Source organism: Elaeis guineensis, chromosome 13 (assembly GCF_000442705.2).
Source record: "Elaeis guineensis isolate ETL-2024a chromosome 13, EG11, whole genome shotgun sequence".
NCBI lineage: Eukaryota > Viridiplantae > Streptophyta > Magnoliopsida > Arecales > Arecaceae > Elaeis > Elaeis guineensis.
Window position 1 is genome coordinate 2,333,702 of NC_026005.2, and position 25,465 is coordinate 2,359,166.

Consider the following 25,465-nt stretch of genomic DNA (forward strand, 5'->3'; position numbering starts at 1 on the left):
GGGTCAAGTCTGATGCAATGATTGCCGGGAGGGTGTCATTGAGTCCTAGAAATACATACTTAAGCGTAGCAGGAAGAGGTTTCAATTCTAACGTAGGTGGTGATTCTAAAGATGGGACTATTGGTGTACTGGCTAATGTGGGCAATGGCTCATACTTGATTGTCCATGGAGGAGTGTTTTTATCATGTGGTGTATCTAACAAGATGTTAACTTCTTTCATATATTCCTCAAAGTCACACACTCCAAAGTGAGCCAAGCAAGTATCTAAGGGGTCTGGTACTAGAATTATGGGTGTTGCATCTTCTATAATATCTTCTAGTGTATCTACTTCGAAGCAACTATCCATTGATGGTCCTTGGGAAGCACCAAACACATTCAGTCTTAGTTTCTTATTCCCAAACGATACGTCCATGACTCCTGTCCTACAATTAATGCATGCATTTGCCGTAGCTAGGAAGGATCGTCCTAAGATAATGGAATTTGTCTGGGGTTGCCACTTAATTCCATATCGAGAACCAGAAAATCAACTGGAAAGTAAAACTCATCTACCTTGACCAAGACATCCTCAAGCATTCCACGTGGTTCCTTAATTGATCTATCGGCTAACTGCAGTGTGACTGATGTGGGTTTCAGTTCTCCAAATCCAAAAAGTTCATACACCGAACTAGGTAAAAGATTCACACTTGCCCCTAAATCCAGAAGAGCTTTTTCAATGTGATAATCTCCTATAACACAGGAAATGATGGGGGCTCCTGGGTCCTTAAGCTTTGGAGGAGTGGCATGCTGGAAGACAGAACTAGCCTGTTCAGTGAGACGTACTTTCTTTGGGATTTGTGATCTAGATTTACGTTTTTGGGTGCACAAATCCTTCAAAAATTTGGCATAAGCAGGGACCTGTTTGATTGCGTCTAGAAGGGGAAGATTAATTTGGACTTGCTTAAATAATTCCAACATCTCATCAAGTTTTCCTCCCTTCTTATCTGCAGGAATAGGGGCTTTCAGGGCATCCGAAAATGGGGCTTTAGGCAAGTAAGATGATTCCGGTGCAGTTGGTTCCTTCTCTATTTTCAGGTCCTCCTTGTTCTTGGGTGATTTGGATTCGGTTAGAGGTTTAGGGTCGGTCTCATTGGTTTTACTAGTGTGTTCAATGACCTTCCCACTTCTCAGAGTCATGATTGATTTGGCATGTTCAGAAAAAGCTTCTGGGGTATTAGAACTCTCAATCACAAATTGCCCTCTTGGGTTGCTCTCTGGTTGGCTAGGTAATTTTCTCCTTCCCTCCTACTAAATGCAGTTGCTAGTTGACCTATTTGGGTCTCTAGCTTAGCAATGGATTGTGTGTGGGAGTTAAGGGTCTGAGTGTTGACTTCTAATCGTTCTAGTGCTTTCAGGACTTTTTCCTCAAAAGCTGAGCTGTGACCAGTAGTAGACGGTTGAGGAACATTTTGAAATTGATGGTATGGTCCATGCCTATATGTTGGGTCTTGATATTGAGGTCGAGGTGTGGCAGGACCAACCACTGGTTGTGGTCTCCAGGAAAAATTTGGATGGTTTCTCCAGCCGGGATTATAAGTGTTCGAATATGGATCGTTTCCTGGTCTGCGAGCTTGTTGGACTTGCTGAACCTGCTCGTGCACAAACTCAGAAAATTGAGGTGCGGCTGGGCATTCACTAACAAAATGGTTCGGACTTGCACACAATGCACAAACTTCTTGGATTGAGTTAGGTGGAATCGGAGATTGTCCAGTATTTAGAAGACGATCTAATTTTTGGGACAGTTCATCTACCTTTTGATGGATATCTATGGCATTTCCTACTTCATATATTCCACCTCTTTTTGGGTTTAACATGGGTTTATCTCTAATAGAGGCAGACATATGATGTAATGAATTTTCACTTAAAATTTCAAACAGTTGCCATGCCTCATCCTCACTTTTCAGCATGAATGTCCCACCGCATGATGCATCGACCATTTGTCGATGTCTTTCAGAGAGCCCATCATAAAAACATTGGATTAACTGCCACTTGGGTACAGCATGGTGGGGGCATTTTCTAATAAGGTCCTTTAATCTTTCCCATGTTTCATGAAATATTTCTCCATCTAATTGGGAAAAACTAGTTATGGCTTTCCTTATTTGATTCGTTTTCCTATGGGAAAATATTTCTTGAGAAACTCTCCTTGCAGCTGGTCCCAGGTTGATATAGTCATGGAATCCAAAGTATGTAGCCAGTATTTGGCTTTGTCCTTAAGTGAAAAAGGGAATAATTTCAACCTAAGAGCATCATCGGAGAAGTTGTGAATTTTGACAGTTGAGCATATTTCAAGAAATTCTTCAAGATGTTTATAAGGGTCCTCATTACTAAGTCCATAAAATGAAGGTAACATTTGGATTATACTGGACTTAATTTCATATTGAGTGGCCTCCACAGGGGGCACTTGAATACAAGGAGAGTAGGTATATGTGGAAGGAGTAAAGTACTCCTTCAATTGCTTGGGTGGATCATTCTCCTGATTTCGGTCCATGTTTTTACGTCTGTTGGCTCTAAAGGTTCTTTCTATTTCTGGATCAAAAGGTTGGATTTCTGGTCGTAACGATCTACGGCCAAGCATACACCTTACAATTATACTGTAGAGCACACACAGAAATTTTTTTTTTTTTATAATATATATTAATAAAGTGAGAAAAGAATGAAGAAAATCTAAAGAGAAGAACCTAAGAATCTTAAATCTATGAAAAGGGAGAAATTAATGTTTAGATGTTAATTGCAATCAACTTAAACAATCATAGACTCTCTATCCTAAGGTTAACTTAGATCTAGACAGCTCCTAACTTTCAAGACCGCTTTTGAGCACTCCAAGCTCAAGACTGACTAACTGACTCGGCCAGTAAGCGTAAGATGTGGGAGGTTCCCTGCTCGTTGCTTTCCTTAGACACCAACTGAGTTGGCCAGGTCAGTCAACGGAACCAATTGAAAACCACATTCTTTAACCACTTGCCTTAGACACCGAGCAATTAACCAATCCGCACTTGGTTCAACTCTAGAGCTTTCTTATCCTATTGAGCTCGAAATTCCTAAGGCTGACGTCTAGTTGATTTTAAATTAAGGTCTAGGTTATGCAAATGCAAGGGAGTGATTTGTGGGCCAAGGAAGAGTGATCAAATCCCCACCTTATCTGGTTAATGGGTTATTGCCCTTAAGATTAATTATGGAGATGCAATGCAAAGAAACAAGGTATCCAATCAAGTTAGAAATTTTTATATTTGAGGTTACGCTATTTTAGTTAAGTGTTATGAAATGTCAGTGGTTTTTTTTTTTTTTTTTTAGTTTTGCAAGAAAATAAATTTAAGTGATTAAGTCTAAAAAAGCAATAAATCACTAGGCTATAAAAAGTAGCAAATTATTCTAAGCAGAAAAATTTCTAAATAGTAAATTAGTTATGCAAGGTAATTATGTAATTATGCAAATAAGATTATCTAGCTAGAAAGCATTGAAAAAAAATTTTAAAACGAGAAATAAAAACTGAAAAGTATTTTTTTTTTTAAAAAAAAAATTTTCAATTTTTTAATTCAACCGTACCAAGATCCCCGGCAACGGCGCCAAAATTTGATGCGTAGTTGTTGATAGCACCAAAATAACTCTACTCACTACGTAGGTAGGATGAGTCGAGATCGTATCCTCAGGGACCTTGGGCTAAGTTGAGATTGCAAGATAAAAGAAAGAAACGTTGTTTTTGATTTAGAAAATAAATTATCTTAAAATTAAGATAATTAGAAAATAAAGAACTTGGGAGTTTTGAATCACTTTGCACTAGCAGAGTTGTATCTCTTTTTCTTTTTTTTTTTAATTAAATAGATGCGATTAATCTTAGAAAAAATACCTATCTTTCATCGGCACGCTCCGTATCCGTAGATCACGGCGCGTCTCCGGAAAGTATTGGGTAAATAACTCTTCTTTCCTCGGCACGCTCCGTATCCGTAGATCACGGCGCGTCTCCGGAAAGTAAAAGCTATTCCTAATATTAATCTAACAAGAAAGCATAAATAAAAACATATAAATGAGAGCAATTAAAGAACTCATGACAATTTAAATAAAAACATAATCTTTATTGCATATAAAGAAATACAGAAAAGTTTAGAACAATAAACCATTTCTGTGTCGTTACAAAATTTCTTCTCCACTCCCGAGACTGCTCGCCTAGCTGCTCATGAAGTAGTCCCTTTCTATCCCTCTATGCAAGGCTCTAGAAGAATTTCTGGGCTCCCCTCTAATGGGAGTACAAAAGCCTTTTTATAGGTATCAGGAGGGAGGAGTTTTACATGGTTTTCCGATGTGGGACTAAAAAAAAAAATACAAATTTTTTCACTTAAGGTATTTCCAAATAAAATTTTTTCCTTTAATTTGCTCGCCACTGTATCTGCGGTGCGCGCCTGCTTGCGTCCGTCCCGCCCGCATCCACGCTCACCCGCACGCCCACGAGCTCACGCCGCGTCCATTCCTCACGCGTTCCGCGTCCTGCCCGCGTCTGCGTCCCGCGTCACCTTTCTTTTGTTTTGAATTCACGTGAAACCGCCCAGAGCCTTTGAATTCACGTGAAACCTTTTTTGTATATTCCAAAAAGAAACAAAAGTTCCTTCATAATGACATCTATATCCTTTTTGGATTCCTTGCATAGTATCTTCATTTTCTATAATACCGGATGCGTCTTTCTTTTATTTTAATTTTATTTTAAGTCCAATTTTCTTCAAACTTGAGTCTTTTTGATCTATGAATCGGACTTTTTGTATCGGCGATCACCTTTCCTGTAAAATATAGAAAGAAACATCAAATTCTTAATAAATAAGATAAATTAAATATAATTTTTTAATTTAAAATACTTAAATTAAGTGTTTATCATTCCCTGAAAGGTAGTGTGGCCATCACTCAAAATATTCTATATGCTTATCGGGATTTGAAAAATGCCTTTCTTTTTTATTTTTCTTTTTAATTGGATGGAGGGATAGAGGATTATACACTAGCTGCAAAAATGGTGATTTAAGGAAACCTCAAAAAAATTCTCCATATATTTTATTTTTCCTGCAAAACAAATGCATGGAATAGTGTTTTATCCTAAGGGAAGAAATGTTTTTCCTGGATTTTTGCTTGCAAGTAAACAACACCCAAGCAGAACATGTCCCAGTAACAATCAACCAATTTCTCAGAAATAAGGGAATACCTCTATGGATAACAATACCTCTTCTAGTTTCTAATTGTTTCATAGGATGTGTTGGAATGAATTCAAAATTATATGAAGTAAGAACACGATAATTTAATCCAAGGTTTGTTGTGCCGGTTGATACCATATCATACCTGGCATACCATGTTGTACCGGTAACAAACCGGTATGCAGTCTTGTATCATACCGTCAATCAGTACACCTCACCATCTCGTACCGTACTACGTACCAATATCATAATAGGATGGTATCGGTACAGGATCTGATATTGAGATGGGGAACCTTGGTTTAATCCTTTAGATATTAGAGTTGTTATACCTTGCATTTGAATCCGAGGTTCCTAGGATGCACGTTTTAGTGTCTGCTAAAACTTTATGTACAAATAGTATCAAACATCTCATACTTACGTGAGAAGATCCACTTTTGAATCATCATGTTTAAGCTAAATATGCTGTTTAGCATGTACATATGCTTTCTAATTGTCTATACATATGCTTTTCTAAGTTCCTATATGAAGCGTGCATTCTTCTTATGTAAAGCAGTTGTTTACAGGATATTCTCCTTTTTCTGTTCCCATTCCTTTTTCATTTCTATTTTCATTATGTGCAACTAAATTTCTTCTCATGGTTGTTATTCATATATTCTGTTTTGAGGATATAGTTTGTTGTCCTGTTTGAAGTTGCCTCTCTCAGGACTTCGTTCTTTCTGTTGATTTTTCATATTGTAGGTTTGAAACATGCATTATATGGTCATTATTTGTTAACAATTTTTGTGCTGGGTCTTTATGTACATTGCATAAAATACATTTCTCCATTTCTCTGTCAAGGTCTTTAGTTTAGTTTTGGCATCTCAAGGCTATTCTTGCTTTTTGTATCATTCTGTGGCTGACGGAGGCTAGGGGACATGATGGTGGCAGAGACCGAGGGTTTAGCAAGCTACAAATAAAGTTGAAACCATTAGAATGGAACCTGAGATGAGGGGTTGAATAATTTACACTTATGCAGATTGACAGAACCATAACTGTGCAGCGGGAAACAAGTGCTCAAGATGAAGATGACCCTTCTACAAGGAATTTGACAAATCATTATGAATATTATGAGAATTGAGACATAAGTTAAGTGATAGATTGGCTAAAATTACAGAGGATAGGTGACTATTAGATTAGTGTGGTTCTATAGTGGATTTTTCAGGTTATCTTTTATGAATTGGGATTGGGATGGTAGTGCTAAGCCCTTTGAGTGGAAAGAAAGTGAAGGATGAGAAACTGCAGATATCCAACATAAAGCTTAATGGTCATTGCAAACAACCATAGTTAAAAATGTGGAGATAGGGAAAACCATAATGTAAACCTAGTTACTAAGAGAAGGTGGACCTGCGATTGCCCCTTTGGAATGTTGTCCAATTAGAACTTCTCGGGCCTTTTATTTTGTCACAATTGCAATTTCTACTGGTGAAACATTTCATGTGTTTCTCTACCATTATATGTGGGTTGGATGATAAGAAAATGCAGACTATCCTTATGTTACTGTTCATTAGACAGTGGCTGGTAAGATGGAAATGTGATATATGATCTTGCAATTGCGCATGTCAAACATACTATTCTTGAAAACTTTTCAGAATGGACACTTCTAATTGAGACATGATGGAAATAATATATAATATTTTTTTCTCATCTTGTTTGAACTATTAAAAAATTTAACAAATGTATTATCTTTTGATCATATGCGAAATCTCACACATAAAATGTTATATGTTTTATGCAAGGATCGTTGTGCCGGTACCAAGGCCCGTATGGTTTTCTGGCAGTATGGTTTAGTGTGCCCTTGTGCCATTCTTTGCCTGGCCTGTACCGACATAGCAAAGAGGGTGGGGGAGAGGGAGAACAGGAGAGAGGAAAAGAAAGAGAGAGGGAGAGGGAGGAAGGGAGGGAAAGAGAGGAAGAAGGCCAGTAGAGGTGGGCAGAGCCTGGCCAACATGGTAGAGAGAGCGGGGGAGGGGGAGAACAGGAGATAGGGAAAGAAAGAGGGGGAGGGAGGGAGAGGGGGGAAGGGAGGGAGGGTGGCAGAAGGCCGATAGATGGCCTAAAGGGCTAGGGAGGGGCGAAGTTGGCAACCCCTTGCCGTCTTCACTTAAACTCCTCAAAATAAAATAGTGGCCCCCTTTGAGATCCCTATTTCGAATGAAATAGGAGAATTGGAGGGCGGAACCCCACCACGACCCTCCTCGGCCCTCCACCACCCTCCCTCTCTCTCCCTCCCTCACCCCCTCTCTTGCTCTCTTTTCCTCTCTTTCCTTCTCTTTCATTCTCCTTCACTAGTTTCTCTATTTGAAGGCCAAATCGTCCTGGTCTGCTGCTGGTGCGGCTCGATATGCCCCAAACCATGCAGCTTAGGATGGGTCTGCCGATGCTCTGATGTGTAATTTTCTAATTGCTACTTGGTAGCATTGCACATAGATATCAAACATTTCTTCTTTGCTAGCATGCTTATGTGCAAACATGTTTACCTATGTATAATGCACTTTAATTTTGAGTTGCCAGAACGAATATCTTCTTGGTCCTAGGTAAGGTACATGTAGTGCACAAAATACATCTGCAACAAAATATTGACAACCTTGTCATTGGATACTCAACGTACACGAAGCTAACATTAGGAAAACTTTCCTTTTTTTTTTTCTATCATTGATATTCTGAACTTGTACAGTACATGTTTGACCATTTTGACATATCACTGAATTCAAATCCTCTTGGTTGTGCATTGAGTTCTCATAAACAATAGGGATCCCAAACCATATTGACCACCAACCACAAACTAATTTTAAAAGCTTATATGACACCAAAAGAAAATTGTTTTAAAAATGTTAGGTCCTATAAGCATGAGTATTTGAGGTACATGATCCATATCTGGGCCTTCGAAAGATATATACCATATAAAATAACAAAATATTCCAGGATAATTGAGAGCATCAATAATAGCTACTAAAAGCATAACCATTTTGATATATCTTTATGATTTGCAATGTGTGAAATTCTTGTATTCATGCCAAACTTTGCTGGACCTATATATCTATTTTATAGGTGCCTGATCATTTCACTTCGAACTTTGAGCTTTCTAGAAGCATTATAGGATATTTTATGTTTGTCTGTATATTAATATATATTTTCCGACATTGTCAGAAAGCAAGATGACTTGCTGAACAATAAACGCAAACGCCTACGTCCTGGAAAAGTTTCTCCTCGTCTACATGTTCCGGATCATATACCGAGGCCTCCATATGTAAATTCTCGTCATTCACCAGGAATTGCTAGTGGACCTGAAGTTCATGATGAGAGAGGAATTGAATATATGCGAGCATCTGGAAAGCTTGCTGCACAAGTTCTGGACTATGCTAGGACTCTTGTTAAGGTAGATCTGAATCTAATTACTCTTTTCTTGCATGTTCTGCAATATATTGACCTTACTGGTTCAACTTTTTCATTCAAGCAACTTATTTTGCCTTGCTATGGGAACTTTCTGTGATTTGAGTTGGCGTTGTGCCACGAGACAATGTTGCTTAGATTTACAAGTCCACTGATAAAGGAAGAAAGACATCCATATGTTTGGACAGCCTGGCACTAGCATTTTTGACAGTGAAAATTCATACAATAGAAAGCAATTACTGGTCGGATTGTCAAAATTTTCATCGAATTTACAGATTATGTTTTAAGAACTTGCATTTGATAATTTTTATTGTTTTTATGGTTCAAAATATCTTAGTTTTTGTATATACTTATCGACAAAATCCTTTTATATGGAAGCCTTGAATCTTAATTTATATTTATTGCCAAACCACTATTCCTAACATGCATTAAATTTTTGATTCCTATTTTTGCATGGAATGCATCAAAATCCAACTCCAGTTTGTCCATGCATCATCTATTTAAGTCATGAATGGATCCACTAATTTGGTTCCTGAGGAAAATCTTTAAACTTAAATAACAATCCTTATCCTATTTATATTGGGCTGGCATTTTGAGAAGGTATGATCTGCCGATGCTAGATCCTGCTTTATATTTGGCTCTTGACCTCACATTAACCAGCAAAATCTTAATTATTTGTCAGTTTGTAGGCTTGTAATTCAAAAAACGGCCAATTGTTATGACTAAAATTTCTAGAAGATACATGATGTCTATTTTTATTTTTTCATGATAAATGATTGAAGGCTAGAGGAGCACCATAATGAAGAGAAGCTCATTTAGTGTGTATGTAGCCTATACTTCAAGCTTCATTTTTTATTTTGAACTTCTTTTTATTTGATCTTCAGCATATTATCATTCCTCAATTTTTCAATCTACACTAAGGGACGGTGGTGGTTTTAGTGTTTTAAGTTATAAGTCATGGGAAATGTTAAAATAATAGAAGAAAATTTGATTGAGATTTGAGAGCATAAGTGCTAACTAAAAGACTACCTTATGTTAATGCAAAGTGCAAGCGAAAACACAACCAAGATAAATAAAGAAACAAATGGAGACATCAATGTAGTTAGTTATTTGAGGTGCAAAAGTCCATGTAGGAGAGGTGCTATTAGGTTAAATCAACTCCAGTTAGGCTCAAGTCTGGTATTGCCTAACCTGAACCATGCTTTAGAGGTTTCGGATCTATATTTGAATTTATACCAAGGAAGGCAGTAGCGAAACCGGCACCCATGCTGATTAGCTGATGGGATGGTACAATATACCTCTATGCGGTGCTGCCCCAACATCAACCAACAGGAAAAATCGGAAGAGAGGGGGAGAGACAGAGAGGAAGGGAGGGAGAGGGAGAGGGCAACAGCCAGAGTAGGGGCAAGGGAGGGGGGGTCAAAGCCCTCTCTTCTCCACGTGCTGAAATAGGAGCGAAGTCCCTATTTCAAAATGAAGCAGAGGCCTACTTCACTTAAAAACTTTTAGAAAAAAATAAGTAAAGTTGGTAGTGGCTGCCGATTTCATATGAAAAGGGGCAAATGCCCTTGTTTCGAAACGAGCAGGGAGGGGAGAGGGCTTCGAAAACCCTCTCTTCCTCCTCCCTCACCCTATTTAGGTAGCTGCTGACCACTCTCTCTCCCTCCCTCTCTCTCTTTTTCCCTCACTCTCTTTCTCCCTCTCCCCTTCTGTTGGTTTCTTGATCCGGAGGATGTCCATTCTGGTATGCTGCCAATATGGTTTGGTACACCATGAATTGGGCGGTTTAGAATGGTTCCTTTGATGTTCATCTAGGACCGACAAAATATAACTTGGCCCCCCAACCTGACCCATATTCTACCCACCATAAATAGATTTGGATTTAGGCTAAACGAGTTTGGTCATAAACAAATTGACTCATTTAACCTATTTAATATTTGGGTTGGATTTGGGTTTTAGATATCTGATCCATTTAAATCATTTAATATTCAGATTGGATTGAGTCAGATAGCCTATTTAATCCGTTTAAGATTTGTTTAACTTGTTTAAAACCTGCTTAACCTATTTAATCTAATTTGACTGTTTAATAAATGGGTTAAATGGGCCGGGTCGGGTTATCTGTTTAATAAACAGATTGAATTCAGGTCTGAATTTTTGACCTATTTAATAAATGAATCGGATTTGGATTGACGATTTTTTGATCCGACTCACATTAACTCAACCCATATCTGACCCGATCTGACCCAATTGCCACCCCTATGTTCATCCATACCCTATCTATCCAAGAATCAAGTCAGGTCTGTTTCAGGGATGCTCATGTAGGGTTTAGTTCGGGTAGAGATTTTGTTTGAGTTGGATGGAGTTCGGGTTTGGGTTGGATGGAAACCAGGTTTGCATATCGAACACATACCATTATTTGGAATTTTGATTTCTTTCATGCCTTCAAAATTATTCACCAATGACAAACTCATAGAGTAACTAAAAAGTTCTATAAGAAATTAATGGATGTAAGTGTGAAATATATATTACATGTTGGATAAACTATCGGGTTTGGGGCACGTTGGATAAATTTTTAACAGACCTAGACCTTAACCCGAAAAATTACATGGGTTGATCTTTGAAACCCATATCTAACATTTAGGCATAAGAACTGGGTTGTGTCTGGTTGAGAATGGGTCTATGAGTCTTAGTGACAGTCCTACCATGTAGTCAAGATCTCATTTGTGACTTGCACCAATTAGCCTTTTGGTATGATGATCATGGATGGAAGATCAAGGGGAGTCAAATAAGATAGTATGATCATGAAATATAATCTAAAAATGGAATCATAAGAAGCAAGGGTTAAAAACATGCAGGGAATAAAAAGTGATTAGGAATATTGAATATCATGTTGTGTGTGAGATTTCCTAGTAAATTCTAGAATTATTAAATGGAAATAATGTAGGAAACTAGGAAGAAGCATTTGCTATCACTGTCATATGATATAGTATTGACATACATATATTTTACAGCTTGAAAAAACAATGGAGGAGTTAGGAGAAGTGGCAACATCATGTGGCTAGGAATCAATTTGAGCAAATACCAAACCTAATTGAGATAATCTGGAAGCTGAAGAATAGAGACTCCTCATAGTGTAGACAGGAGAAGCAACACAAGGATGGTAATAGATGAGTATAGAAGAATCACTGAGATCGGGGACATTTCAGCCATCCAATCTAATTCCCATGAGATGATGGAACACCTAAACCCTCTCACCTGACCATCCTGCCTGTCTCGTGGTGGTCCTACCTAAGAAAGTGGGGAAATGGGCAGTCCACTTATGTCCCATGGTTCCTGGGGTCTAGAACTCTTGATTTGCAGAAGGCCTCTGAGGACTCATAGTCTCCAGATTTCTGGGTGCTGGGCAAGATCATGCAAGGCTGAGGCATGGAGTGATAGTTTCATTTTTAAAGAAAAGTGAGACTAAGTCCTCCATGTGTTTACCTCTTTTGAGGCATCATATGGCTTTGATGCTCATCACCCCTGCAGCCAGAAATAGAGATCGATGGGGGTAGAGAGAGATAGGGAGAGGAAAGGGAGTTGCATTAGGATTTCAATGATTGTGCTCACCATCTTCCACACCAGGAAGCCTTAGTTAAGGCAAGCTCCTTTTATTTTAACACTAATTTGACCAAAATAAATAAAAACAGGGGAAATCATGCCCTTATTTTGTTTGGCATGAAATTGGTGATATGTTGTATGGCAAGGATTAGGTTACAAGATTGTGATTTTTCAGTATATATTTTATTTTTATAATATTGTAATATTCCAGAAAAGATAATTATTAAAAATAATAGAAAAGGTTTTGCAAGAAAAATTTAGCATGTGTATGTTATCGTTACAGACATGTTACTTGGTTTTTGCATGTTTTGGAGAAATAGGTCCATTTACCCTAAATATATTACTTTTTGAAGCATTGATATGTTTGAAAAAAAATATATAAAACTATAAAACTTCTAAGATCAATTAAAAATATTAAAAATATAATAAGGGTATCCCAAGTAGGTACTAGGATGAGGTGGGACATTAGGCATCCTATTATGTAAGGAAACTAGGATGCCCTTATCCTATAGGATTAAAGCCTTGGAATAAAAAGCGGTGTCTTGAGGCTTATACTATTACAAGGTCTAAAGAGGGTAAGATATGCTTAGCCTTACTCTTATTAAGAAGAGATTGTTTTCATGTTTTGAACCTATGATACCCAAGTCATAATGGAGCAAAATTATCAATGCTCTATCCCTATGTTTGGTTGGGATCATAGGAGGGAGGATGGATGACCTCCATCCACCGCTTGCTCTAAACACTTTTAGGAAGGATGGATGAAAAGGAGGGATTACCCATCCACTTGGCCCACCAATTTGCATTAGATGGGGAGGATACAAGGAAGGATTGATGGAGCATGTGAGGGATAGATTTCTACATTAACAAAATTATTTCTCATTAATTTTTTTTGACAAAACTATGATACTTCTTTACTTTTTTATTCATATTATTTATATATATTTTTATTTATCTATCCTATTAATTGTATACTATTAAATTTTTTACTAATTATTTTAATTTTAGTGCATAATTTTCATAATTATAATCAAATAATTAGAATTATCTTCTATTTTTCTATTTAGATGCACTATTTATATTAACTATTTTTATAATATTACTTAACTATTTTAAATTAAATTATAAATTAATTAGTTATTTATATAAGTAATATATATAAATAAATTAATTTCATTTAATTTATTTATAAAATTATTTACTTAATGTCATTAAATTGAAATTAAATATTAATATAATTTTTATATAATTATAAATTATAAAGGTTATAAGTTTATATCTTGTTTACTTCTGTAGTACTAATAAGTGTTATAAATTGATAATAATAAATTTTTTTATCAAAAAATAGTTTAGTAAAAATATCATACAAATATCATCTATCCTTTCATTCCTCCTATACCAATTAGAGGAAGAAATTATTTCTATCCATCCTTTCATGTTTCATCAAACAAATAAAATGAAGGATGATATTCCATCCTCTTCATCCATCCTTCCTTATCTATCCATCATTTATACCAAACAGAGGATAAGTGCTATCCTTTACTTAAATCCTTAGAATATATAATAATAATTACCTAAAGCCTATAGTCCTTAAAATGAAAGTATAATAACATGCTAGACTATAAATCCATTAAGCCCTTATTTGGCATTACTTTTGGAGGAGCCAAAAGTGCTTCTTGGAGGACCAAAGCTCTTTTGTATGAATTTGATATATGGTACAAATTTTTGAGTAGTTTTTTTGGCTTCGTTAAAAGCTGAAAAAGGTCTACCAAGGAAAAGCTCCAATTTGAAGCTTTTGGACAAAAAGCTTGACCCGAAACATGCAGGGAAGCTTTTTTCAGAGGGGCAAAAACTCATCCGAGAGAGCAAGGTTTGAGTTTCCACAACAGATTTTTTTAAAAAAATATCTAAAACTACTGTTATCGCCACAATCATTTACATTTGTCTTTTTATTTCCATAATCATGCAATTAAGGATTTTGAATTTCAATCTTATGATATTCTACTTGATAATCACCCATAAAAATAATTATATTATTTAGATTAAAATATAAAAAATTAAATTAGTAATACTTTTTAAATAGTGGTTTTTGATAGTACAATATAATAATAGTATAATCTGATATAATATAGTATAGTATAATTATGTTAAATTATACTATATTATATTATGTTATGTTATGTTATAAGAATATCATATTACTATAACTATTATTTTGTTTAATAATAATAATATAATACTAATATTATATAAAAATAATAATATCATATTGTGTTATTATAATAAATTATCACATATTAATATAATAATATATTGTTATTTTATAATTAATATAAAAATTTATTATTTACTATATTATTTAGATTAAATATAAAATAAATAATTTATAAATTAGGACTATTTTATAATAACAATTTTTGATAGTGCATATCTTTAGACAATTGAAAGCACTATGTAATGTCCTTTATTATCATTTCTTGATATTGAATGTAATTTCTCAATTTCGTTACCTAACATATATTGAAGTTCCACAGCATTTCAGAAATGTGGTTATCAAATATCAAACATGTTTTTATCAAAAGCCCTAGTAGAAAAAACTTGCCACTAAAAGCTCCACAGACAAAACCTCTGCCACCTACAGCAATGCCAATTAATAAAATGCTAAGTTATCCCTTCACAAAACTATTCTGCATCTAGTGTTTTTTCTTCTTAAAACATGCATATGTTTTTTTTTCTTTTCCAAACATTATTCTACAATGTAAATGCTTTTTAGCCAAAATTAATTTGAAACTTCAATTTTGAGCCGAAACTTTGTTTTCTAAAGTGGAGTTGTAGATCAATTCTTGCTTGACAACACATCCAAAAATTGATCAGAATTTGTTGGTTTGATTTTCAAATTTATGGTGCATTTTTAAATGATAATTTTGGGTGGAAACTATTCCTCCCCAAAAGAACCAATTCCCCAGCTATTCATGCTTAAGCACATGAATCTGGTCTTGCTCAGCTTCAAAATATTTAAGAATTTAAAAGAAAAGTAAGAGTGAAACACATACTAACAATTTTAACAAAAATTCTAATTGTTTGCACAGGAAAAGCATAAAAAAGGGTTGAAAATCATTTATGCATAGTTTGGAGCAGGAAATTAACATCAATGAAGCTTGAAAATATGATGATCATGTTGACTGGGGAAAGTTCTACCTATTTGCTGCTCTTCAATTTCGATAATAAAGCTTCCAAGTCCCTCTCTTGTTTGCAAATGAGAAAGAGAAATGTTGGAGCCTCTTGCCTTGGTACTAGGTGGTACCCAGCCTTGCAAAGCCATATTGTACTATTCAATATCAGGTGGTACACTCCAGTTCCCCTTGGCTAGCTGGGCATTTGGTCATGCATCCATGGCCTGTGCATGTTCATGCTGGGCATAGGATGTCCTATGCATTATGTATTAGCATGACCATAACATCTGAATGTAAGGCCAAATGGGCAACTACGCATGCTAGGTGATACTTAAGATGTGTATATCAGTGAAAATCAAAGCTCATCTGCTATGGTACCGTGTTTCATTTTGATGTGTAAGCCTGTAATCTATGCCTCAGGGATGAATTTATTTCCTTATGCTAGATATCATTAACTTCCTGCAATCTATGCAACCAGTAACCTGGGTCTTCCTTTTGCCAATTGACCTAGGACTCATAGCAGGTGCCTCTTCTTGCCTTGCTTTGTGTTGACCAAGATTTCATCACTGAATAAAGGGTTGACATTAGGTTGTTAGACAGTCATAAAGCTCTAGCTAGTCCTTCCATGGAGCCTTCTTGACTTAGACCTGCTCTCCATAGCCAATCCCATATTGATGGCAAAAGGCTAAGCTAATGACTATGATGACGGTTATGGTTATGATGGTGGTGGTGATGATGACCATGTTGTATCTGCTAAAATCTTGCAAGGTAGTTGTGGAACTGGAATGGGAAGTGTAAATTGCTATCTGCTTTGAGTTTCATTTGCTGTATAATGTGCTGAGTTATAATTCTTAGATTATGGAACACTAATAGTTTGCAATATATAAGAATGATTGTGTTTTACAGATGCTACAAAAAAAAAATCACTTTTATATATTGTAGATATCCTGTACCATATGAAGAAAGGATGAAAAACAGACAAGCCCCAGATCCCAGGAAATTAGGCAAATACTCCATCCATCAGTATTGTTTTGACCTTTGTAGTTCTTATTGTATTTGGGTTAGCACTTAGCACTAATGTTTATTTAAAAGTGTCAAACTTATGTGGTGCATCAAAAGCCTAAGACAATTTCTCTGTTGGCAGCCAGGCACAAAGACGATGAAATTGACAAAGCAGTACACCAAATGATTATAGATAATGGAGCGTATCCTTCACCTCTTGGCTATGGTGGCTTTCCAAAGAGTGTTTGTACATCAGTTAATGAATGCATTTGTCATGGGATACCAGACTCCCGTGAACTAGAGGTGCATCATGCATTGACATCTATCATACATTTTATTCCTTGTCCATTTTTTCATAGTTGCTCTAATTCTGTTTTGATTGGCAGGATGGTGATATCATCAACATTGATGTTACTGTCTATTTAAATGTAAGTTCATAAACATTATATTAATATACTTATGCATCATGAAGTAGTTTGTTTTTCTTGTCAATAGGCTTGTTTCATGGTTTTTTTAAGTCATAAGGCTCAAGTTTTCTTTTAATGCAAGAAAACTCTGGAACAAGGCCCGCAAAACCAGACCGGGAACCATAGGATATGCTACCAGTTCGGTTTAGTTTGGATGGGTACATACCATGTACCAGGATAGGCTCTCAAGCCTCAACTCTTTTTTCTTGCTCCTTGTCATGGTACCATCCAAAACCAAGCTGTTCAGATCAGTATTGGTCAATTCCACTGAGCTTGCTGATATGGACAAGTCCAACTCATATACCAAAATGAACCTTGATACAGTGCCGATATCTTATTGGTATAGTACAGTATGGGCAGTATGGGGCAATACGGGCCAGTATGGCAAATGTTGATTTCAAACTTGGATCTGTTATGAAAAGAGTATGACTTAGGCAAACCAAGTTGGAAATCTAGTAAGCCTATTTGGTTTTGGCTATTGTGTGAGAAACATAAGGCCATGTGCATGAAAACTCTAAATAAATGAAAATAGTAGAGAATAGTTTCTGAATAATATAGTTCATAAAATTATATATATTTTTTATTTGTGGATCTATGCATTCACAAAAAATTGTGGTGGTTTTTTTTTTCTTTTAAAGTAGAAATGCCTAGGTATATATATGTATGTATATACATATGTACGTATGCTTGCATGTGCGATGTATGTGAGTTCGACTACACATTTTATGTTAGCTCCTTGAAAATCAGTTAATAATTCAAAATCAATGATGGATTATCCAATTTCAGGATTTAAACTACTAAATATAATCTAGACTACAGAAAATGCCTAGAAATCAAAGTTCATGTATTTTGTATGTATGCATTTGAGTTGGACTACACACTTTGCATTAACTTCTTGAAAAGGAGTGAGCGATCCAAATTTAAGATCTAGATCATTCAACATGATCTAGACTTCAAAAAATGCCTAAAGACCAAAGTTCACATATTTTTTTGATCTCTAACCTAATTATCAAGTAGGTGTCAAAATGGATAATTTTAATAGCATGATACTACATTTCCATGATCGAATCATCAAAATATAATGACTTTTGACCTACTTGTGTTTTAATATGTAGATCATGATCCATAAAGTGGAAAAGTGGATTTTTAGTTTTTATGGTCTATCATATATTTTATCACACTCATACAATTGATACTATTCATTTATGTACTAATTTGATGCGTATGTTAGAACTAACAAAACATATGAATTTTGATTTCTAGGTTTTTTTTTGGAATGTAGATCACGTTGAGTATTTGGATTTTCAATTTGCATGGCCTATAATTGAGTTGAAAATTTAACCTAATGTACGTACGTACGTCGGTATGTAGGTGGGCAATGTACTACATACATATATATGTGTATATACATACATACACACACACACACACACACACATATATATAGACACACATGTAGGTTGGTATGTAGGTGGGCAATGTACTACGTACATATATATGTATATATACATATACATACATACATGCATTCGTACATTCATATATATATATATGTATGTATGTATGTACATACATATGTATATGTATACGTACGTACATATGCACATATGTATACGTACGTACATTATAAATACACACACACATATCCGATCGACTCCCCGACTGTTGGATAGACACGCATCTTCAAGACTACTCTAAAAAGCAAATGGAGGACTTCTTTCGTCCGTTAGCTGATCTGGTATGCTAAAAAAAAGGAAAGAGAGAGATGCGATGGAGACGGAGAGAAAGCATGCATTTATTGTGACACAACGCCACTCCACGCGCATCCTTGCCACTGCAGTTTATGTTTATTATTTGGAGTTTGTATTTATCCTTCGATAGTTTGTGTTTATTTTCGCAGAAATTTATTTATCGTGGGTGGATCCTACGATCAACCGAGTTTGTGTTTATCCTAGAAAGTTTCTGTTTATCGACAGAGTTTGCGTTTATTATTCGCAGTTTCGGTTTATCTGCATAAATTTTATGTTTATTATTCACAGTTTCTGTTTATTATTTGGAGTTTATATTTATCCTCCGGTAGTTTGTGTTTATTTCCGCAGGACTTAGTATTTATCCTTTTTTCTCTCTTAGTTTATCGTGGGAGGATGACTCAACTTTTGAACGACGAGTTTATGTTTATCCTGGGGAGTTTCTGTTTATCGATACGGAGTTTGTGTTAATTATTTGCAGTTTCTGTTTATTATTTAGAGTTTGTGTTTATTATTCACAGTTTCTGTTTATTATTTAGAGTTTGTGTTTATCTTTCGATAGTTTGTATTTATTTGGATAGGACTTAGTGTTTATCATCCTCTCTTGTATTTTATTCTGAGTGTATCATTGGATTACTCAATTTTTGAATTTCAAGTTTGTGTTTATCCTAAAAATTTTTGTTTATCGGCACAGAGTTTGCGTTTATTATTCGCAGTTTCTGTTTATCTACACAGAGTTTGTGTTTATTATTCATAGTTTCTGTTTATTATTGGGAGTTTGTATTTATCCTCTGATAGTTTATATTTATTTTCGTAGGACTTAGTGTTTATCCTCCTCTTTTGTTGTTGTTTATCATGAGTGGACTTAGGATCACTCAATTTTTAAACCTCGAGTTTGTGTTTATCTTGGGAAGTTTGTGTTTATCGGTACAGAGTTTGCATTTATTATTTGTAATTTTTGTTTATTGGCACAGAGTGTGTTTATTATTCGCAATTTCTATTTATTATTTGGAGTTTGTGCTTATTCTCCGATAGTTGTGTTTATTTTTATAGGACTTAATGTTTATCCTTGTTTATCGTGGGTGAATGTAGGATCACTCAATTTTGAACATATTTATCCTCAAAAGTTTCTGGTTTGCCTTTGGATGTGCGCGTATTTTTTGAGAAATGTTTGTACTTCTGGCCGCATGAATTTACTGCACATTTGCATGTCTTCGAAAAAGAAGGCACCTGCGACTTAACAAGAGCGGTTAAGGGATGCCCAGTCACTTAATAGGTGCAGGATGCTGCTTTTTTTATATAAGTTCCTTCCCCTCCCTCCGTCTTAAACCATAATTGTTGACGAATGGTTGATGAAGGAACTAGATGCCTACATGAAGCATGTAGGCGCCTATATGCTTCATGTTGGAGCCTTCCTTCTAAGTTCATCAAGGCGCTTTCGTGTGTGGTTTCAGATTGATTTGTTCCATTCGACCAGATCCAAGTTTACCAAAGTTTGGAATCTCGACTTAAAACTAACATTCTGGCTCCTGCTCATCTTCTTTCCCTTCACACGATTTCGTTCCTCTCAAAATCCCTAGCTCCCATCTCCAGTCTTTATGAGCCTTCCTGAAGGCGCCTTCAGGAAAGCTTATATTTTTCACGTGAAAGGAGTAACCTTTCTTTGCGCGAATTAAGTTGCCCATGTACAACTCTGAAAGCTTTCTGGAATCCGTCATGAAGGTGCCTTCATTCATGGTGAACAGATAACAATAGATGACAGCAGTTTGTGGGCAAAAAAGGGTAGCAGACCGCTTTAGGGTCGATAAACAAAAACTACGAATAATAAACTGAAACTGCGAATAATAAGCACAAACAGATCTGTGCCGATAAATAGAAACTTTCAGGATAAATACAAACTCGTGATTCAAAAATTGAGTGATCCTGATCTATCCATGATAAATAATAAGAGAGGAGGATAAACACTAAGTCCTGCGAAAATAAACACAAACTATCAGAGGTTAAACACAAACTCCAAATAATAAACAGAAACTGTAAATTGATTGATCGTAGGGTCCACCCATAATAAACAAAGTCCTGTGAAATAAACACAAACTATCGAAGGATAAACACGAACTTCAAATAATAAACATAAACTGTGCGGCAGAAGGGGCGCGCTGGGGTGGCGTCGCGTCACAGTAAATACGCACTCTCTCCGTCTCTGTCGCATCTCTTTTTTTTTTTTTTTAACATGCTAGGTCAACTAACGGGTGAGAAGTCCTCCATTTGCTTTTTAGGGGAGTCTTGGAGATGCGCACTAATCCAACGATCGGGGAGTCGGCCGGATATAGGCTGGGATCCGATCGATCGGAGCCTATTCCACCACTATATATACACATATATATACACATATGTATACATATGTATACACGTGTACACGTATGTATACATATGTATACACGTGTACACGTATGTATACACATGTGTACACATATGTGTGTGTGTATGTATATATGTATGTGTGTGTGTATCTATATACGCATATACATATATTTCTATAGGTGTGTATAGATATATATGTGTGCGCATGCACACGCACACACAAGGATTGCGGAATTGCCCCAAATCGCCCGGTTCAGGGTGTACTGTGCCATGCCGGTGGTTTACCAAGATGGTTATAGCATTTGAAATGAGAAACTGGCAGAGGAGGGCTATGGGAGAAGAAAAGAGAGGAAGAGAGAGAGAGAGGAGAGGGAGAGAGGGCTGTCGAAGCTGCGAAAGTCGCTGGAGGACCTAAGGAGGGGCTCCGCTTTCCTCTCGATCGAAACATCGGCGGATGACTTGTGTTTTTTTTTTTTATCAACTTTCAAGGGGGGGTTACCAACTTCACTAAATGTTGGCAAAATAAAAAAAGGAAATAGGGGTCATCTGCCCCTGTTTCAATCGGAAGCATGACCCTCCCTTCCTCTCCCTCACCCTCCCTTTCCCCCTCTCTCTTATTTCTCTCTCACGATCTTCCTCTCCCCCTTCTCACTGTCGTGTTGGGCCGTGCTCTGCTGGCCTTCACCATCTCTCTCCCTCCCTCCCCCCTCTTCTCTCTCATTTCCTCTCTCTCATTCTCCCTCTCCCCCACCTCTTTGTTGTGTCGGTTTCGGCCTGACATAGAATGTCATGGGGCATACTAAACCATGCCGATGGCTGACCGGTGCACACCCTGGGATTGGTGTAGCGAACCTTGAGATATAAGTATATGCATATATATGTTATATGTCTCATCATATTTCATATGAATCTAGCTTATACCACGGATCTTGCATGAATAAGTCATGTAATCCCTGGACAGTCTAAGAATTTATACACTGATCACTCTTACATTTGAACAACAATGATAACACAAGAGTGGTTTCATAAACCCAAATAACAAAATTATCTTCATTTTATACATAAGCACTTGTAGAAATTCTAACCATATCTATGCTTACACAAACATGAGGACTTAGTGTCAAGTGAAGCTGGGGGTCTGCCGTGAGTCCTTTAACAAATATGCATGACACTAGTCATAAATACCACGACTAAATTGTTCAAAGTTATGGGCCCTAGTCGTCAATTCACCCTTACTTTTCCTTCTCTTGCTAACAACTAAAACGTACTTTTCTCTTCTTGATGATTCTATTTCTTTCTGAAATGGGTGGAGCAGCAACATTCACCCACTTAATTTTGGAAAAAACATAATTTCTGTCTTCTTGATCTTCAGTTGAGATCATTAATTGACCAACATGCCTTCATATCTCCGTGATGCTATGTTTTATCTAAAAGAATAAAGCATGTAGCAATCCATATGCGAACATCAGGTCAAAGATTTATTCCTATCAGAATGCTAAGGAAAATTTTGTACTTTAAAACATTTATAGTATATTTGCCACTACATGACTGAGTAGTTTTCTTTATGACCAAGTGATTTGAGTAACAAAATTCGATGTCTTCATCATATTAACTTGCCTTAAAAGAGGCACTTAGTCCTCACCATCCTGCCAAGATGAAATCGAGCGGGATTGTTTCAGTTGTCCAATGCTTGGAGAGTCTATCCATTTGGATACTTTTAAATAGTAAATAAAAGATATTGTGGAAATGGTAGGCTTTATATCACATGGTAGAGTAATTCGGAATATGCTTCACCTAACTTGTTGCTTAATGCTTACTTTACAAGCTTGTAAATATAATAATTTTTAGATATTATGGAGTTGAGAAGTGTTTGCATTGTATTGATATGACTAAGGTTTTACGTCCCGGCGGGATAGGAGACGTCTCGACTGTCCTCTCTCATTCCTATAAGAAAATAGGATTAGGACAGGTTCGGTCTTCAAAACCCATCTATACAAAGAAAGAAGAAGAAAGGAAAGAAAGTAAGATGAAAAAAGGGAAGAGTGAAAGGAAAGAAGAAGAAGAAGAAGAAAAATGAAAGAAAGAAGGGAAGGGAGAAGAAAAAGAAAGGAAAGAAAGAAGGAAGAAGAAAAAAGAAAGAAGGAAAAAAGGAAAAAAAGAAGGAAAAAAGGAAAAAAAGAAGGAAAAAATGAAAGAAAGAAAGATAGAAGAAAAAGGAAGAAAAAAAGGAAGGAAAGAAAAAAAATAAAGAAAGAAAAAAAAAGAGAGGGAGATGGAGGATATCTACTGAAATGCATGATCAAGACGGCTATCGGGATGGACGGGATAACGGGGCGTCCATTCTATGGAGATACCAGGACACCTCCGTCCTACAGGATTTAAAACCTTGAATATGACTAGCATGTGATTGTGGCTAAGGTCACAATTGTGGAGGCATGTGCTTGGCTTATTTTTGATAGTGCTAACTAGGATTGAAAATGAGCTGGTGTCAAGTCCACTCCTAGCACATTTTAGGCTACAGTCACTAAAGGCATGTCCATACTTGGCGTGTGCCTTAGCAAGACCTGTAGGCCAAGCCTCGGCCATTAGGAACCCTCTTCAGGGATAAAGCTTGGTCTATGTTCTGTTGATCATTGAGTCTAAGCATGATCCTGATCTATAAATCTTCTTTTTAGAGAGAGAGAGAGAGAGAGAGGGAGAGAGCTATACGTTTGACTATAGGCATCCAATATTCTGGATGTACAACTAATGTTTTCTTGACTGTGTTTTATCACTTTTTCCCAGGTAAACTTGAAGCAAGAATAACCATAATGCTAACCATCAATTCTTATATCAAGTATTTGGGGTCAGCTTTATGGAATTTCACTTGCCAAAATTCCTGTTTAGGGCTTCTGGTGATGTAATTTTAGTCTTCTCTATTCCTTTTTCACAACTTTCATAAATGTTATCTTTAGATCTTTTCCTTTTTTTCCCTGCATCTTTCAACAATAAGTACCCATCCTTATTGGAGGCCCCTTATGCTTTTATTTGACATGCATATGCCATCTAAATGAGTTCTGCATTACTGTGTCCTTGATTTATGTGAATCCTACAGCTCAAGTATATTTATTTCTCAATCTATCCATCTTAAATGTACAAAACCCAACTTAAGAACAACAAGGCAAAATTGGCTTAGAAGGATCATCTATTGACATCTCATTTTTCTACATCGTTTTTATTCTAGGTACCAGTTTGTGAAGAATAAAGTAGGTTTGAGAACTAAATGAGTTCTCATATTTTAGAAGTCTTGTTCTTTAAACCTTCAGAATATATCTGAATTTAAAGTTTGTTCTTTGTTCTCATTGTATATAAAGCCTCAAGAATTCTGACATAAGCATATTTTTGTTTACTAGGGTTATCATGGTGATACATCTGCCACTTTCCTTTGTGGTGATGTTGACGAGGAAGCTAAGAACCTGGTTCAGGTAAAATCAGAAACATGTTGTTTCATCATTTCCTAAACTACATCTGTATTGAAACTAAGCTTGTCTTTCTGCATCTTCAAGGCATTATTCTATCATTCCCAGCAGATCCATAATCCCCTTTTTGCTTTATAATATCCTCCATGTTTTCTTTTAATGTAGAAATATTCCATGCTTCTTTGGTAGTTTATTATTTTTCTTATCTAAATAATAAGTTGAAAAAGAGACTTGAGAATGTGTTATTTATTTTTCTTTGTAGGTTTATAATACAATATGTGCACTATGTTTTGGAAATATGCCAAATTGATGAAGACTGCCTTACTTAGTTCATGCTTCATAGAATACTTCATCAATGTTATGGTGACGAGAGATGTGTGAAAATCTGTCAGGCTCTGTTCAGAAGTAGAAGAAAGTGACAGAATAATGAAGAAAGAGGAACAAAGTGAATGAATGAGTGATTTAGAGCAGCATCATTCTCTTTCCAGGGTTTTTTGCTACTCCAATTGCAAAGAGTTTTTTTAGTTACATTAAATTCAGTTACTTGTATAGTTCATTCTTTAAACATCCTTGCCTGATTCTTTTGCACAGAAATTGTTTTTCAACTGTGTTAGGTGGACCTGCAAGTCTAGAGAAAAAGAGCAAGTTGATAGTTGTCCTCTAGCCCAAGACATCACTTTCTGGATGTTCTAAGTTTTCTCAACAGCAGTTATCAAAACATTCAAAAGCTGATTCATCAAAATTTATGAAAGGGTCGGTGTTTACGAAAGGATTACTTTTATACAAAGTGCTTAGGCAATCCTTTGGATCCAAATATCCAATCCTTCAAAGTGGTTTTCCATGTAGCTTATAATGCATTTGCTTTAGGTAGTATTATCCTTGGATTTGCATTGGGGTGCATGAAGGTATAGTTATGCATTATAGTTTCGAGATTGTTTGGGCTTGAGTTGGTTATCCATCATTTTGGATGGTGTGCTGCAGGTTCTATAATAATTCTTTAGAATTTTAAGATATAAAGGACATAAT

At 36.1% G+C, this 25,465-nt stretch overlaps 1 protein-coding gene and 1 non-coding gene across 2 annotated transcripts in view; both read left to right on the plus strand.

Moving 5' to 3' along the window:
* The window catches only part of LOC105060869 (methionine aminopeptidase 1D, chloroplastic/mitochondrial), a 72,314-nt gene that overhangs the window by 29,662 nt on the left and 17,187 nt on the right, over window positions 1–25,465 (plus strand). Inside the window, exons 3-6 of the mRNA XM_073247607.1 lie at window positions 8,391–8,619; window positions 16,523–16,708; window positions 16,792–16,833; window positions 24,374–24,445. Coding sequence (XP_073103708.1) covers window positions 8,391–8,619; window positions 16,523–16,708; window positions 16,792–16,833; window positions 24,374–24,445 — 529 coding nt within the window. The remainder of the gene's footprint in view (window positions 1–8,390; window positions 8,620–16,522; window positions 16,709–16,791; window positions 16,834–24,373; window positions 24,446–25,465) is intronic.
* On the plus strand, window positions 2,033–2,138 carry LOC140853558 (small nucleolar RNA R71). The gene has a single exon (XR_012136628.1). It is a non-coding gene; the product is annotated as a small nucleolar RNA R71 (small nucleolar RNA).